We start from the raw sequence: 17,190 nt of genomic DNA on the forward strand, positions 1-17,190 counted from the left end.
GTACATATAACCACTTCTTTCCTGAATGGAAGTTTCAGTCTTTGTAGCAGGCGTCCCAATTATTCTGGCTCCCATCTGCCAACTCGATCCATTGTTTTTTTTTTTTTGAGACAGTGTCTTGCTCTGTAGCCCAGGCTGGAGTGCAGTGGGCGATCTCGGCTCACTACAAGCCCCGCCTCCTGGGTTCACGCCATTCTCCTGCCTTAGCCTCCCAAAGTAGCTGGGACTACAGGCGCCCGCCACCACGCCCGGCTAGTGTTTTTTTTTTTTTGTATTTTTAGTAGAGACGGGGTTTCACCGTGTTAGCCAGGATGGTCTCTATCTCCTGACCTTGTGATCCACCCATCTCGGCCTCCCAAAGTGCTGGGATTACAGGCTTGAGCCACCGTGCCCGGCCCAGGATCCATTCTTAAAGAGATCTACCAATCTGGGCAGTAAGAAGGCTGGGCCCCATAACCTCTAAAGTCCAAAATTAGCCAGGCCTGGTGGTGTGTGCATCTGTGGTCCTAAGCTACTCAGGAGGCTGAGGTAGGAGTTTTGCTTCTTGTTTATCTTTTTTTTTTTTTTTGAGACGGAGGCTCGCTGTCGCCCAGGCGGAGTGCAGTGGCACGATCTCCGCTCACTGCAAGCTCTGCCTCCTGGGTTCACACCATTCTCCTGCTTCAGCCTCCCGAGTAGCTGGGACTACAGGCGCGCGCCACCATGCGCAGTTATTTTTTTTTTGGTTTTTTTTTTTTTTTTTTTTTTTTTTTTAGTAGAAACGGGGTTTCACTATATTGGTCAGGCTAGTCTTGAACTCCTGACCTCGTGATGCACCTGCCTCAGCCTCCCAAAGTGCTGGGATTACAGCCACCACAAGCGGCGCCATTGGCTAGAGTTCTATAGGCTTGATGGGAGTACATGATCTCTATGATCCAGCATCAAATCCAGGGGTATGTTTTGCAGATACTTTTTTAGTGACTGAATAAAATCTTAATTGTAAAGTTGGTTCTACTGTCACTCTTTGATTGTTCTTTGGGCAACAGATTAGAAGATACTATGAATTTTCCTAGGCAAGAGGGTCAGAAAGGGAAAGCAAAGTATTTTGGGGATGAAATGAGGTCTGTGAGGCAGGTCTGGCAGTCCCACAGAGGATTCTACTCCTCACCCCACCCTCAGCAGTCTAGGTGTTGTTTTATTCTTTATCAAACTGCAATACAGTCAACTTTTTTTTTTTTTTAAAAGAGGGTGTTTGTCACCCAAGCTGGAGTGTAGCAGTGGGATCATGGCTCACTGTAGTCTCAATCTCAGCCTCCCGAGTAGCTGGGACTACAGGTGCATACCACCACACTACTCTAATTTTTTGAAAATCAGATGCAGTGGCTCATGCCTGTAATCCCAGCATTTTGAAAGGCCAAGGCAGGCAGATCACCTGAGATCAGGAGTTTGAGACCAGGCTGGCCAACACAGTGAAAATCTGTCTCTACTAAAAATAAAAAAAAAAAAAAAAAAAAAAAAAAATTAGCTGGGCATGGTTGTGCACGCCTGTGATCCCAGCTACTTGGGAGGCTGAGTCAGGAAAATCGCTTGAACCCACAAGGCAGAGGTTGTGGTAAGCCATGATCGTGCCAGTGCACTCCAGCCTGGGCAATACAGCAAGACTCCATCTCCAAAAAAAAAAAAAAGGGGTCTCACTATATTGCCCAGGCTGGTCTCAAATGATCGATCCTCCTGCCTCAGCTTTCCAAAGTATGGAATACAGGTGTGAACCACCACACCCAGATGTATTTTTAAAATAATTCAACGTATTACACTAAATTTATCCAAGTGACATATTTGAGGCAAGCAAGACTGCTGACCTAACAGCCCATGCTACCAGCTACCTGAGACCCACGATCTACCATCAGACCACAGCCAGTTCCCACTGCAGTGAAATAACATGAAAGTCTTTATCAATTGAGCAGTTTCTTTTTTTTTTTTTTTTTTTTTTTTGAGACGGAGTCTTGCTGTGTCGCCCAGGCTGGAGTGCAGTGGCGCGATCTCGGCTCACTGCAAGCTCCGCCTCCCGGGTTCACGCCATTCTCCCGCCTCAGCCTCCGAGTAGCTGGGACTACAGGCGCCCGCCACCACGCCCGGCTAGTTTTTTTTTGTATTTTTAGTAGAGACGGGGTTTCACCATGTTAGCCAGGATGGTCTCGATCTCCTGACCTCGTGATCCGCCCGCCTCGGCCTCCCAAAGTGCTGGGATTACAGGCTTGAGCCACCGCGCCTGGCCAATTGAGCAGTTTCTAATGTGAGAGTCACCACATCTGAAACACAAAGTTGAACGGTGGAAATTCAGTAAGTACTTTATTTATGAGTAAGGCTGTACAGGATTCAACAGTGTCTAATTCGAGTCTCATATATGATAGCTAAAATTTTTAAACGAGCAATTCAGCTTACGGTGAAATATATTTTCATCCAATCTTTTATGCTATATCATATCTCAGGCTTTTTAAAAATTATTTTTGAGATGAAATTTTAAAGTTCCCCCAGTACCCTGGTTACCATATTATAAAGATAGTGAAATACAAAAATGTAATAAAGATAGTGAAATACAAAAATGTAACAAATACTAACACACTGTGATTAATAGCTGTTTATTAGCTTTTTAATAAAGCAAAACTTTATAGTGAAATAAACTAGAAATAGCTTTTTATTTTATATATTTATTTTTGAGATGGGGTCTTGCTCTGTTGCCCAGGCTGGAGTGCAGTGGCACAATCTTGGCTCACTGCAGCCTCTGCCTTCACCTCCTGGGTTCAAGCAATTCTCCCACCTCAGCCTCCCATGTAGCTGGGATTACAGGCATGTGCTGCCATGCCCGGCTAATTTTTGCATTTTTAGTAGAGACGGGGTTTCACCATGTTGGCCAGGCTGGTCTCGAACTCCTGACCTCAGGTGATCCACCCACCTTGGCCTCCCAAAGTGCTGGGATTACAGGCATGAGCCACCATGCCCAGCAAAATACCTTTTTAAAAGCTTTTAAAATGATATGCTTATAAAATGACAGACATGAGTGAAACATTCTCAATGACGATAATACACAAGTCACAAGTTTTCTGTGAGTGAAGCCGAGCAGTACAGAGTCAGGCTGACTGTTGAAAAGCCAGATTTACTTCTTGATATCACTGACCTCTTACTCTGAAATTGTGCCAGGGGAGCTTCTAAGTATCCCTGGTCTCAAGTTTAATAATGCAAAACTTCCACTTTATCATCTAAAGTTTTGGAGAGGAATCCTTTTGGCACTAATGATATCTACTCCAGCACCATCTCTCCTTTTTGGTGCCTCTTCATTCTTGAGTAGGGACTTATTGTATCATCCATCACAAAATCATACAGTACTTTTATCCAGGAATTGTAGTGGGGGAGGTTGTCATAGTATTCAGCTGCTATTTTCCTCACCTAGAAGGGAAAAAAATACAGCAAGATGAAAAATGAGTATTACTGGGTTCTTTCAAAGATGACTGATGAATGGTTGATACAAACACTGAGAAGGGAAACCATGAGACCTGCCTCCCTCCTCTCTCTTAAAAAATAAAAGCAGCAGCAGCAGCAGAGGCAATTCTAAACAAAAAGCAGTCTACATTTCAGTAGCAGTTGAATACACTCGACCCTCTAGGACTCTCTTCCATCACGTTCCAAGGGACTAAATTCCTGGCTTATTTGTAAAATTAACAACGAATACATGCAATTAGATTAACTTGATATTATTAAAGAATGTACTGCATGGAGGACACCGTAGAATATAAAGGCAACATCTGATCCCTGCCATCCAGGAACTTACAAATACTTATAAATAAATTGTGGCATGCTAATTAGATACAAATTAAGCAGTTGGCTGGGTGTGGTGGCTCACAACTGTAATCCCAGGACTTTGGGAAGCCAAGGCGGGTGAATCACCTGAGGTCAAGAGTTCAAGACCAGCCTGACCAATATGGTGAAACCCCCATCTCTACTAAAAATAACAAAAAAATTAGCCAGACATGGTGGCATGCGCCTGCAGTCCCAGCAACTCAGGAGGCTGAGACAGGAGAATTGCATGAACCCGGGAGGTCGAGGCTGCAGTGAGCTGAGATTATGCCACTGCACTCCAGCCTGGGTGACAGACTCCACCTCAAAAAAAAAAAAAAAAAGGCAAGCTTTATCAAGTATGCAATTCTGCCATCTCAAGTTAAAAATGTCTCTACATCTCAAGTTAAATAACTATCTGGATGGGCACAGTGGCTCGTACGTATAATCCCAGCATTTTGGAAGGCAGGAGAATCACTTGAGCCCAGGAATTTGAGACCAGCCTGGGCAACACAGGGAAACCCCATCTCTCTTTTTTTTTTGAGATGGAGTTTCGCTCTGTCACCCAGGCTGGAGCGCAGTGGCACGATCTTGGCTCACTGCAACCTCTGCTGCCTGGGTTCAAGCGATTCTCCCGCCTCAGCCTCCCAATTATATATAGGCGCCCGCCACCATGCCCAACTGATTTTTTTGTATTTTTAGTAGAGACGGGGTTTCACTGTGTTGACCAGGTTGGTCTCGAACTCCTGACCTCAGATGATCCACTCACCAAGGCCTCCCAAAGTGCTGGGATTACAGGTGTGAGCCACTGCACCCATCCAGGAAACTCCATCTCTACAAAAACATTTAAAAATTTAAATAAACCATTTGGAGGATTAAAAGAAATTATTTTAAAAATTAGCCTGTCATAGCATGTACCTGTAGTCCTAGCTACTTGGGAGGCTGAGGCAGGAGGATCACTTGAATCCAGGAGTTTGAGACCAGCCTGAGCAACATAGCAAGACTCTGCCTCTACAAAAAATAAAAAAATTAGCCAGGCACAGTGGCACGTGCCTATAGTCCTGCCTACTCAGGAGGCTGAGGTGGGAGGATCGCTTGAACCCAGGAGTTGAGGCTGCAGTGAGCTATCGCACCACTGCACTCTAGCCTAGGTGACAGGGCAAGACCCTGTCTCTAAAAAAAAAAAATTAAAAATAAATCCTAAGTGTAACCACTAAGCTTAAGGACCCAAGAGTGAACCCTTTGTAAAATTAGGCTGGAAGATGCAATATTTATATTCTTGCTTTTTTTTTTTTTTTATGAGCAGCTTGGACTGACAAAATACTAGCCTGGCCAACATGATGAAACCCCATCTCTACTAAAAATACAAAAATCAGCTGGGCATGGTGGCATGCGCCTGTAATCCCAACTACCTGGGAGACTGAGGCATGAGAATCACTTGAACCTGGGAGGTGGAGGTTACAGTAAGCCGAGACTGTGCCACTGCACTCCAGCCTGGGTGACTGAGTGAGACACAGTCTCAAAAAACAAACAAAAAAACGAAATTAGAATATGTATCAAATCCTTTACTTACCAGTGGAAGGCTTTTTCCAGGAATGTTGGGGAAGTCATGATGTTCATTATGATAGCCTACATTGAAGGTAAATAAATTCAGAGGCCCATAATATGAGTAAGTTTCGTGACCCTTTAAGAACATGTAATGCTCAGCTATAAAATGTCCAGAAATCGGGTGCAAACCCAGGCCAAGTAAAGATGCTGCCAACATGTAGACTAAGGATTTAATTCCCAAAAAGTAATAAATTAAAATGTCAAATGTGACCTGGGCCACGATATTGATAACTTCCAAATAAGTAATTGGTTTGGGGTTGATGAACAGAGGTCGAAAGGCATAGAAGAGAGGCTGAAGAATAACCCATATAAACTTTCTGAAAGTGGTACAGAAGAACCAGCCCTCAAAATCGGTAGGAATATCTACATCGACGCCATCAGCTCCAAGGTACCGGTGATGATCCATGTGATATCTCTTAAAGGAAATTGAATATGGAATCCCAATAGGAAGATTAGCAAACATTCCAAACCAGCGATTCCACATTGCTTTGCAGTTGCCAAAGGCAGCATTGTGGGAAATCTCATGAATAGCCAGAGTCATTGAGTGGTTAATGCAACTGCCAAACACATAGGCCCCAAATATGACCCATTTCCAGTCCAAGTCTTTTACTATGTAAAATGCAGCCAACTGGGTGAGAAACATCATAATTATAATCCATATCAAATTGGGATCAGGTTTCATCAAGGACTTTATCTCTGGATACTTTGCTGTAAAGAAAAAACAAAAAAACAGGAACTAAGAAAAGTATATAATAGTTCAGCAATTATAATTAAATTAACACCCATTAAACTAACACATTAAATTTGTTCTGCAAATAATATTCCCTTTACTAGATACTTTAGTTAATACTAATAACACAGGGAAGGATTCTTCTACTAGTAAAGTTACGAAATATGTCACAAACATTTGCAAATTTATGCAGGAAAAATTAGCCTCAAACTTTTAGAAGTTCCACATTTTTTGTATTAAAATGTGTGTTATTTCTGTGTTTAGACAGAGGCACAGCATTCTTACCTTATATAAAACAATTAAATTAACACATCTGACAAAGGATAGAATATAATATGCATTTTGTAGTTACCCTAAAATCATGAAACTCGTATTCACAGTTCTCTCAGACAAATCAACATGCTCCAAGTAATTCTGTACTGAATTTTCCAAAGTTGTAATAGTATATAAAAACCAATACTACTGGCTGCCAATATAATCAGGGAAAGAACAGTCCTTTCAACAAATGGTGCCACAACAACTTGTTAGCAACAGGCAAAAGAATGGATTCGGACCCCTACCTCACACCACACACAAAAATGAACTCAAAACAGATCACAGACCCAAATTTATAAGAAAACTATAAAACTCTGATAAGAAAACAGAAATAAATCTTCATGGCCTTTGTGGTTCCTTAGATACTATAACAAGTACAAGTGACAAAAGAAAACAGAGAAATTGGACTGCATCAAAAACTCTTCTGTTGCAAATGATACTGTCAAGAAAGTGAAAAGATAATCCACAGAAGTGGGGTTATGTTTGCAAATCATGTATGTCATAAGGGACCTATATCCAGAATATATGAAGAACTCTTACAACTAATAATCCAATTAAAAAATGGGCGAAGGATCTCAAAAGACATTTCTCCAAAAGATATGAAAACAGTCAAGAAACACATGAAAGATGCTCAACATCGTTAGTCATTAGGAAAGTGCAAACTGAAACCACAGATACCACTTCACACTCACTAGGATGACTATAATAAAAAAAAAAAGTAGGTAAAAACAAGGATGTGGAGAAATTAGAACCCTCATACTTTGCTGGTGGGAATGTAAAATGGTGCAGCTGCTTTGGAAAACTGTAGAGCAGTTCCTCAAAATGTTGAACACCTGGTATATCCATACAAAGGAATATTATTCAGCCACAAAAAGGAATGACACACTGACACGTGCTACAACATGAATGAACCTTAAAATATTTATATTTAGAAACAGGGTCTACCTCTGTCACTCAGGCTGAAGTACAGTGGTGCCATCATAGCTCACTACAGCCTCAAACTCCTGGACTCAAGTGATCCTCCTGCCTTAGTCACCATAGTAGCTGGGACTACAGGAGCATGTCACTGTGCCCAGCTAAAATCTTATGCTAATGGCTGGGTGCAGTGGCTCACACCTATAATGCCAGCACTCTGAGAGGCCAAGGCAGGAGGATCGGTTGAGCCCAGGAATTCAAGATCAGCCTGGGCAACATAATAGGACCCTGTCTCTACAAAAAAAAAAAAAAAAATTAAAAATTAAAAAATTTTATATTATGCTAAGTGAAAGCCAATCATAAAAGATCATATATTTTATGATTTCATGTATATGAAATGTCCAGAATCAGCAAATCTATAGACCACAAAGTAAATTAGTGGTTATCTAGGTAGAAGTAGGGGACATGAGGGACTGCTAGTGAGTATAGGGTTTCTTTTTGTGATGATGAAATGTTCTAAAGTTACATGGTGGTGACAGCTGCATAACTCTGTGAATATACTAAAAAAATACTGAACTGTACACTTTAAATGAATAAATCATGATAGTTGAATTATAATCTCAACAAAGCTATTGGCCAGCTGCGTGGCTCACACCATTAATCCCAGCACTTTGGGAGGCTGAGGCATGAAGACTGCCTGAGGCCTGGTGTTCGAGACCAGCGTGGGCAACAGAGACTATTTCTACCAAAAATAAAAAAACATTAGCTGAGGTGAGGTGGCACAAGCCTGTAGTCCCAGCTACTTGGGGCGCTGAAGTGGGAGCATCACTTGAGCCCAAGAATTTAGGCTGTACTCCAGCCTGGGCAACACAGTGAGACTCTGTCTCAAAAAATAAAACATTAAAAAACTGTATCACTGAGAAAGTACAGCAGTGAAGGAAGCATTTCTTGTGATTTATTCTTTTTTTTCAGACGGAGTCTCACTCTGTTGCCCAGGCTGGAGTGCAATGGTGCAATCTCAGCTCACTGCAACCTCTGCCTCCTGGGTTCAAGCAATTCTCCTGCCTCAGCCTTCCCAGTAGCTGGGATTATAGGCGCCCGCCACCACGCCCAGCTAATTTTTGTATTTTTAGTAGAGACGGGGTTTCACCATGTTGGCCAGGCTGGTTTTGAACTCCTTACCTCAGGTGACCTGCCCGCCTCAGCCACCCAAGGACTGGGATTACAGCCATGAGCCACCCAGTCCAGCTCATCCTCACTAATTTCAAAGAGATACCTTATAAATGAACTTTTAATGTGAACTCTAAATGTAAACTTAAAGTGTACAAATGTTGGTTGTTCTATCAGGCCCCTTCCCTCCCCTGCCAAAAAACTGAACACTTTCAGAAAGATCTCTTATCATTTGTGTATAATTTAAACAAATCTAAAGATTCTTCTCTTTCTACAGGTTATTCCATCTCCCACCCTGAAAGAGAACACTGGTATTTACACCTGCATGGAAAACGTACTTTCATTGAGAAATACGTAGTCCTTTTACTTTCCAAGTGAAATGGTTCAGTGATAAGTTTGTGGAGGAAAAAAAGGCTCAGTGTGAGGTATTAATCAGCACCTTCTTACTTCCTTCATTTCTTTTTTTTTTTTTTTTTTTTTTTTTGAGACAGTCTCACTCTTTTGCCCAGGCTGGAATGCAGTGAGGCAATCACGGCTCACTGCAGCCTCTACTTCCCCAGCTCAAGTGATCCTCCCACCTCAGCCTTTTGAGTAGCTGGGACCACAGGCACATGCCACCATGCCCCACTAATTAAATTTTTTTTTTTTTTTTAGAGAGAGGGAAAGGTTTCACCATGTTGCCCAGGTTGGTCTCAAACTCCTGAGTTCAAGTGTTTCTCTCACCTCAGCCTTCTGAGTAGCACGACACAGGCATCACGCCTAGCTAATTTTTTAATTTTTCATGGAGATGGGGCTGTTCTGAACTGGCCTCAAGAGATCATCTTGCCTCAGCTTCTCAAAGCGCTGGGATTACAGGCAAAAGCCACCACACCCGTCCTGATTTTCAGAATATTAAATAGCTCAGCTTCAGTATTCCAGAGTTGGTTTTTACACAGGTAGGCACCAGATTATTCCTATGTAACATGTAGATAAGGCATTGATAAAATGTATCATATGTGGCCTGGCAGGGTGGCTCATGCCTGTAATCCCAGCACTTTGGGAGGCCATGGCAGGCAGATCATCACAGGTCAGGAGTTCCGAGATCAGCCTGGCCAATGTGGCAAAACCGTGTCTCTACTAAAAATAAAAATAGAAAAACTTAGCCAGGTGTGGTGGTGGGCATCTGTAATTCCAGCTACTCGTGAGGCTGGGGCAGGCAGAACTGCTTCAACCGGGGAGGCAGAGTTTGCAGTGAGCCGAGATTGGGTCACTGCACTCCAGCCTGGGTGACAAAATGAGATTCCGTCTAAAAAAAAAAAAAAAAAAAGTATCATGCTATCTCATATCAAGTATGTGTAAGTGATTTGCCAAACAAATTACTACTAGCAGGCTGAGGTATGCCCATCACTTGAGCCCAGGCTGCCGTGATCATCATGCCTGTGAACAGCCACGGCACTCCAGCTTAAGCAACAAAGCAAGACCCTGTCTCTAATGGAGTGTAGGGGAGGAGGAAGGGAATTCAAGAACCGAAATTTACCGGGTGCAGGGGCTTACGCCTTTAAAATCTCAGCACTTTGGGAGGCCAAAGCGGACGGACTGCTTGAGCCCAGGAGTTCAAGACCAGCCTGAGCAACACGGAGAAACCCATCTCTACAAAAAAACAGAAAAATCAATCGGGCATAGTGGTATGTGCTTGTGGTCCCAGCTACTCGCTTTTTCTTTTCACTGGGCAAATGAATGTTGAGAAGAAAATCTAATGAAATACTGTATATAAGGAATAATGTCTCATGTTCAACTCACCGTTTCCTCGATTTTAAAAAATTTTGCGCGTGCGTGTAAATGGGGGTCTCACTGTGTTACTCAGGATGGTCTCAACTCCTGGGCTGAAGCGATCCTCCCGCCTCGGCCTCCCAAAGTGCTGGGATTACAGGCCTGAGCTACCGTGACCATGGTCTCAACTCCTGGGCTGAAGCAACCCTCCCACCTCGGCCTCCCAAAGTACTGGGATTACAGGCCTGAGCTACCGTTTCCTCAATTTTTGAAGAAACAGTATAGGTTAAAAAGCTCGTGATCGGCCGGGCACGGTGGCTCACGCCTATAATCCCAGTACTTTGGGAGGCTGAGGTGGGCGGATCACAAGTTTAGGAGCTCGAGACCATCCTGGCTAAAACGGTGAAACCCTGTCTCTACTAAAAATACAAAAAATTAGCCGGGCGTGGCTGCGTGCGCCTGTAGTCCCAGTTACCCAGTTACTCGGGAGGCTGAGGCAGGAGGATGGCGTGAACCCGGGAGGCGGAGATTGCAGTGAGCCGAGATCGCGCCACTGCACTCCAGCCTGGGTGACACAGCGAGACTCTGAAAAAAAAAAAAAAAAAAAAAAAAAAAAAAGAAAGCTCATGCTCTGGCCGAGCACAGTGGTTCACGCCTGTAATCCCAGCACTTTGGGAGGCCAGATCGATCACCTGAGGTCAGGAGTTCGAGACAAGACTGGTCAACACGGTGAAACCCTGTCTCTACTAAAAAAAAAAAAAAAAATACAAAAGTTAGCCAGGCGTGGTGGTGGGCGCCTGTAATCCCAGCTACTCAGGAGGCTGAGGCAGGAGAATCTCTTGAACCCAGGAGGCAGATGTTGCAGCGAGGAGAGATCGCGCCACTGCACTCCAGCCTGAGCAACAGAGTGAGACTTGTCTCAAAGAAATAAACAAAAACCAAACACATGCTCTGGAAGAGGCAACTGAATGCGCATTAGAATCTCTTTAGCATTCAGTCAGGCGTTCTTATTTCATTTTTTAAAACAGCGATAATACCAACCTAGTAGAATTACCAGGAGGATGAAATTGGGTAATGTTTGTAAAGCATTCCACGCAATCCCTGGTATATTAGGAGTAACCTGGGAGAGATGAGCATTCTCTAACACAGAAGGCCCGAATCCTCTGGAGAGTTAAGTGCTCTCAATAAGCTGTCAGGGGACCAGCGGGCCACGCCACGTATTTTCCCTATTTGGCAAGTCTTCCATTTTCAGTCTTTTCATCCACAAAACCGAGATGGATGAAATATGTCTACGAATCCGCCGTTCTTACGTCCCAGGCTTGCCGTGAGGATCAATAGGACAAGCGGCGTGAACTGACCAGGGCCCATCCAGTCCGAGAAGCCCCAGGGGGCATAGAGAGGGTTGCCGGCCCCCTCCCCCGGCCCGAGGCCGGGACTGCGGCCGCCCCCGCCAGTACTGCCCGCTAGCGCCCGACACCGTGAGCCAGGCTCACGGGTAGGCCCCGGGATGCCCAGGACCACACCCTGCCCCGCACTCTGGCAGCCCCGGCGCCGGCACACGCTCACCTCGGCCCGCTCCGGAGGACGGGGAGGAGGGAGAGGAAAGGGCGCCCATCTGAGGGCACAGGAATCTTCCAGCGCGAGGATCTAACCCAAGGCTGGCGCAGCCGGGGTCACCCTTCGCCCCAACCGGCCGGCGTGGGCCTGACGGGGACTCCCGCGCTCGGGGACGCGCCTGCGCCTCTTCGCGGAAGGGTCGGAGCTGCGCGGCCCCGAGGACCCGTCCCTCCCCCGTGCCTCGCCCAGCCTCTCCCGCGCTGACCCGCGGGCTGGCGGCCCCAGCGGCGGCGGGACGCGGCGGGGAGCGGGCTGCTAACTGGCCTCCGGCGCTCACGGCCACGCAGGGCCCGCGAGGGGAGAGCGCGCCCCGGCGCCAGGAGGCCGCGCACGCACATAACGGGGCGCCCGCTGGCCCTCACCCAGGATCTCCCGGCGCCGGTCGGCGTGGGGCTGGTCGGTGTAGACCCACTCGAAGTCTTCCCGCGACACGCGGCTCCCCATGGCGGCGGAGGTGGCTCGCAGGCTCGCTGTCTGCTCTCGCTCCTGCCCGTCTCCTCAGAGGTGGCTGCGGCGGCTTCCCGACTCGTGTGGTGTCGGCCGACTGCGGCGGAGCGCGGAGGAGACGGAGGCGTGGGCGGAGTCCCGAGGCCCCGCCCCTCGCGGCCCGCCCGCCTCGCTGGGTGGAGGGCGCGTGGCGCTCCCGGGTGTCAGTGCGGTGCTGGCTCTCAGCAATTCTGGGACGCTGGGTTCTGAGTTTTGGTGACTTGGCCACCAGCCAGGATGCCGCGTTCTTGCGAGTGCCCGCCCCTGAGGCCTGCTGCCCCGGAGCCCGGAGAAGATGCAAAAGGAAGGAAAGGTCTCAAGTGAGATAAACCTGCCGCCTTAGCGCCTCCGCGAGCGGAGCACCGGGCACAGCTGTGATCACACCGAGTCTGGAGGTGCCGGAGCCCTTCTTAAATGGCAGCTGGCCTAAGTTTTGTTTAATTTTTAAAAGCAAATTAGCCATTGGGTCATATTTCGCTGCCTTCTAGAAATAATGCCTCAGGGAAAAAATGCAGGGTGCGTGACAATTAAAAGCTAATCAAGTAAAACACCATTGTTAAGAGGAGGAGATGATATGGGATTTGTTGTTGTGCTTGAATTATTGTAGAGTGACCATGTTTGTGAAGAGATGATTGCTCAACCTTTCATCTATCTGTCGCAGAAGTAATCAACCACAACCTCTTCCTGAAAGAAATGTTTTGAAACCAAACTAATTTTGTTTCAACATTAGCTACCACGTCTACATCAAAGAGCAACTTAAGGATTACAAAAAGAAGATAACCAAAGCGAGTGTGCCTCCTAATCAACATGCTGTTCACGCACACACGGCACACACACACACACACAAAAATCTGATCAAGCCCCTAGATCTGACTGCTAATTTATTGAAAATAGAAAGGACATTTGGCCGGGTGCGTTGGCTCACGCCTGTAATCCCAGCACTCTGAGAGGCCGAGGCGGGTCCATCACCTGAGGTCGGGAGTTGGAGAGCAGCCTGAGCAGTAGGGTGAAACCCCGTCTCTACTAAAAATATAAAAATTAGCTGGGCATGGTGGCAGGCGCCTGTAATCCCAGCTACTCAGGAGGCTGAGGCAGGAGAATCGCTGGAACTGGGAGGCAGAGGTTGCAGTGAGCTGAGATGGAGCCACTGCACTCCAGCCTGGGCAACAGACTGAGACTCCTTCTCAAGAATAAAAAGAAAATAAAATAGAAAGGACAGAGAAATGTGTTAAACTGGGCCACGGGGATGAAACTAGCAAGATCCAACTCTGGGGGGCTCTATATAGGACAATGTCTGGGTTCTGTAATAAATAAAATTCAAGGAAAAAAAAAAGAGAAGAGAAACCTATAGATCAAAAGGAGTTTAAAAGACATACAAACCAATTGCATGTGTTGACCTTATTTAGATTCGGATTGAAATCGTTTTAAAACATTGACATGAAATAATTGAACTCAAATATCAATTGGATATGTGATGACGTTAAGGAATTATCAATTTCTTAAGTGTGATAATAATATTATGTTTATAGTGGGTTTTATTTTTTTGAGATAGAGTCTTGCTCTGTTGCCCAGGCTGGAGTGCAGTGGTGGCCTCATGTCTCACTTCAGCCTTGACCTGAGCTTAAGCCATCCTCCCACCTCAGCCTCCCGAGGAGCTGGGATCACAGGCGTGCACCACCATCCCTGGAATTTTTTGGCAGAGTTGGGGTCTCACCTTGTTGCCCAGGTTGGTCTCAAACTCTTGGGCTCAAGTGATCTCAAAGTATTGGGATCACAAGCATGAGCTACCACATCCGACCCCAGGAGCATTATTAGTAAATCCCTAAGACCTGCTCAGTACATTCACTTCTAAGACAGAGGGCCGGCCGGGCGCGGTGGCTCAAGCCTGTAATCCCAGCACTTTGGGAGGCCGAGACGGGCGGATCACAAGGTCAGGAGATCGAGACCATCCTGGCTAACACGGCGAAACCCCGTCTCTACTAAAAACACAAAAAATTAGCCGGGCGAGGTGGCGGCGCCTGTGGTCCCAGCTACTCCGGAGGCTGAGGCAGGAGAATGGCGTGAACCCGGGAGGCGGAGCTTGCAGTGAGCTGAGATCTGGCCACTGCACTCCAGCCTGGGCGACAGAGCGAGACTCCGTCTCAAAAAAAAAAAAAAAAAAAGACAGAGGGCCAGCACGGCTGAGGCGTCTAGCAGAGAAGGCTCTGAGAGCAGAGGGAAGACAAAACAATGACACCTGGAGTGGAGGCCTGAAGGCTCATCAGAGCCCAGCAAGGGTTATGTCTGCAGGGCATGCTAGCAAATGCGGGGCTGGGACAGCCTCGGGAGGGTCCCAGTGTCGAAAAAGGAGTAGGATTTGATGATGGATAGATACACAGGTCTGATCATGCAGGAGCTTTTCAGTTGTTAATGACATGGTGGAGGAAAAAGAAGGTGGGGAGCGTCACCTGGAAAAGGACAGCTTTGTATTTGCCAAGTTTCATCTGGATTGGCAGATGGCATATGAAGCTGATAATTGGACTCAACTGAGGAGGAAGTTTTCAGGTGCTGACAGGTAAATGCATCCTTGCAGTTCAGAACGCAGTTGCTATCACAGGCATGTGTGAACTGGCACACCAGTCCAAAAGCAGGCCAAGTGCTCGTGTCTGTATTCTGAGCACTTTGGGAGGCCGAGGTCGGGGGATCACTTGAGGGCAGGGGTTTGGGACAAACCTGGGCAAAATGGCGAAAACCCACCTCTGTACAAAAATACAAAAATTAGGCCAGGTACGGTGGCTCACGCCTATAATCCCAGCACTTTGGGAGGCCAAGGTGGGCGGATCACAAGGTCACGAGATCCAGACTATCCTGGCTAACACGGTGAAACCCTGTCTCTACTAAAAATACAAATAATTAGCCAGGCGTGGTGCGGATGCCTGTAGTCCCAGCTACTTGGGGGGCTGAGACAGGAGAATGGCGTGAACCCAGGAGACAGAGCTTGCAGTGAGCCAAGATTGCGCCACTGAATTCCAGCCTGAGCGACAGAGCCAAACTCCCTCTCAAAAAAAAAAAAAAATTAACTGGGCGTCGTGGCCCATGCTTGTGGTCCCACCTATTGGTGAGGCTGAGGTGGGAAGATTGTTTGAGCCCAGGAGGTCGAAGCTTCAGGGAGCTGAGAAATGAGCTGAGACTATGGCACTGCACTCTAGCCTGTGTGACAGAGTAAGGCTTTGTCTCAAAACCATTAAAAAATAAATAAATAAAAGGAAAAAGAAAGAAAAATGCAGAGTTTGAAAAAAAAAATGTGGATTTGGACATACCTTTTTTTTTCTTTTGAGACAGAGTTGCGCTCTGTTGCCCAGGCTGGAGTGCAGTGTCGCGATCTTGGCTCACTGCAACCTCTGCCTCCTGGGTTCAAGCGATTCTCCTACCTCACCCTCCCGAGTAGCGGGATTACAGTCGTGTGCCACCACATCCAGTTACTTTTTGTTTTTTTAGTAGAGACAGGATTTCACCATGTTGGCCAGGTTGGTCTTGAACTCCTGACCTCAAGTGATCTGCCCACCTTGGCCTCCCAAAGTGCTGGGATTACAGGCATGAGCACCACACCTGGCTTGGACATTCTTTTTTTAAAAAAAAGTTACAATTCATTTAATAGCAACTGGTAATCATGAAATTTTCTTATTTTGTTTATACCTTCTTTAAACAAGAGTCTGCAAATTAGCACTGATCTTTTGCAAAACTCATTACATGTACTGCCATTTTTCTTTTTTTTTTTTTTTTTTTTTGAGACAGAGTCTCGCTTAGTCGCCCAGGCTGGAGTGCAGTGGCGCGATCTCGGCTCACTGCAAGCTCGGCCTCCCGGGTTCACGCCATTCTCCTGCCTCAGCCTCCCGAGTAGCTGGGACTACAGGCGCCCGCCGCTTCGCCCGGCTAATTTTTTGCATTTTTAGTAGAGACGGGGTTTCACCATGTTAGCCAGGATGGTCTCGATCTCCTGACCTCGTGATCCGCCCGCCTCGGCCTCCCAAAGTGCTGGGATTACAGGCGTGAGTCACCGCGCCCGGCCTTTTTTTTTTTTTTTTTTTTTTTTGAGACGGAGTCTCGCTCTGTCGCCCAGGCTGGAGTGCAGTGGCCGGATCTTAGCTCACTGCAAGCTCCGCCTTCCGGGTTTACGCCATTTTCCTGCCTCAGCCTCCCGAGTAGCTGGGACTACAGGCGCCCGCCACCACGCCCGGCTAGTTTTTTGTATTTTTTTTTAGTAGAGACGGGGTTTCACTGTGTTAGCCAGGATGGTCTCGATCTCCTGACCTCGTGATCTGCCCGTCTCAGCCTCCCAAAGTGCTGGGATTACAGGCTTGAGCCACCGTGCCCGGCCTGCCATTTTTCTTAAGGTTGACCAAAGATAACCTAGAATTACAGCCGTTACATAATCACACAAAATGATTATGTATTAATCAGACCTGGTTTATCACCAGCATTTATAAAAACAGACGTAAGGAAAGAACTAGGTCTAGGGACACATGCATGGTCTTAATATAGCAAATGTTTAGCCTGTCCTGTCCTGACTATTACAAAATCAAGTTTGACATTCTAAAGTAAACTATTTTAGCTACAGGATTGTAGTGGGCATTGATAGCTATTTTAATGATGTCTAGGCATGCTTCTTTAATTTGGACTTTTAAAAGTTCTTAATATGTATGCGTAACAAAAAAGTAAACTAGGAAGTATAGCCGGGTGCGGTGGCTCTCACCTGTAATCCCAGCACTTTGAGAGGCCGAGGCAGGTGGATCACGAGGTCAGGAGTTCAA

The 17,190-nt window shown here is 46.4% G+C and overlaps 1 protein-coding gene and 1 non-coding gene across 4 annotated transcripts; both read right to left on the reverse strand.

Moving 5' to 3' along the window:
- Nucleotides 1-2,301: 2,301 nt before the first annotated feature.
- Nucleotides 2,302-12,529, reverse strand: DEGS1 (delta 4-desaturase, sphingolipid 1). 3 transcript variants are annotated; one of them, XM_025382273.1, is made up of 4 exons: nt 12,277-12,529; nt 5,384-6,126; nt 4,580-4,644; nt 2,310-3,423 (listed from the first exon to the last, which is right to left on the reverse strand). In XM_025382273.1, the coding sequence occupies exons 1-3, from the start codon at nt 12,356-12,358 to the stop codon at nt 4,603-4,605; spliced, it is 867 nt and encodes a 288-aa protein (XP_025238058.1). In that variant the 5' UTR covers nt 12,359-12,529; the 3' UTR covers nt 2,310-3,423; nt 4,580-4,602. The 3 variants fall into 3 exon arrangements, with proteins under 3 accessions (XP_025238038.1, XP_025238058.1, XP_025238049.1); XM_025382253.1 differs by lacking the exon at nt 4,580-4,644 and having other exon boundaries at nt 2,302-3,423; XM_025382264.1 differs by lacking the exon at nt 4,580-4,644 and having other exon boundaries at nt 11,864-12,390.
- A 4,316-nt stretch (nt 12,530-16,845) lies between these two features.
- Nucleotides 16,846-16,971, reverse strand: LOC112615910. Its single transcript, XR_003117506.1, has one exon. It is a non-coding gene; the product is annotated as a small nucleolar RNA SNORA72 (small nucleolar RNA).
- Nucleotides 16,972-17,190: the final 219 nt, after the last annotated feature.

Source organism: Theropithecus gelada, chromosome 1 (assembly GCF_003255815.1).
Source record: "Theropithecus gelada isolate Dixy chromosome 1, Tgel_1.0, whole genome shotgun sequence".
In the NCBI taxonomy this organism is placed as follows: Eukaryota; Metazoa; Chordata; class Mammalia; order Primates; family Cercopithecidae; genus Theropithecus; species Theropithecus gelada.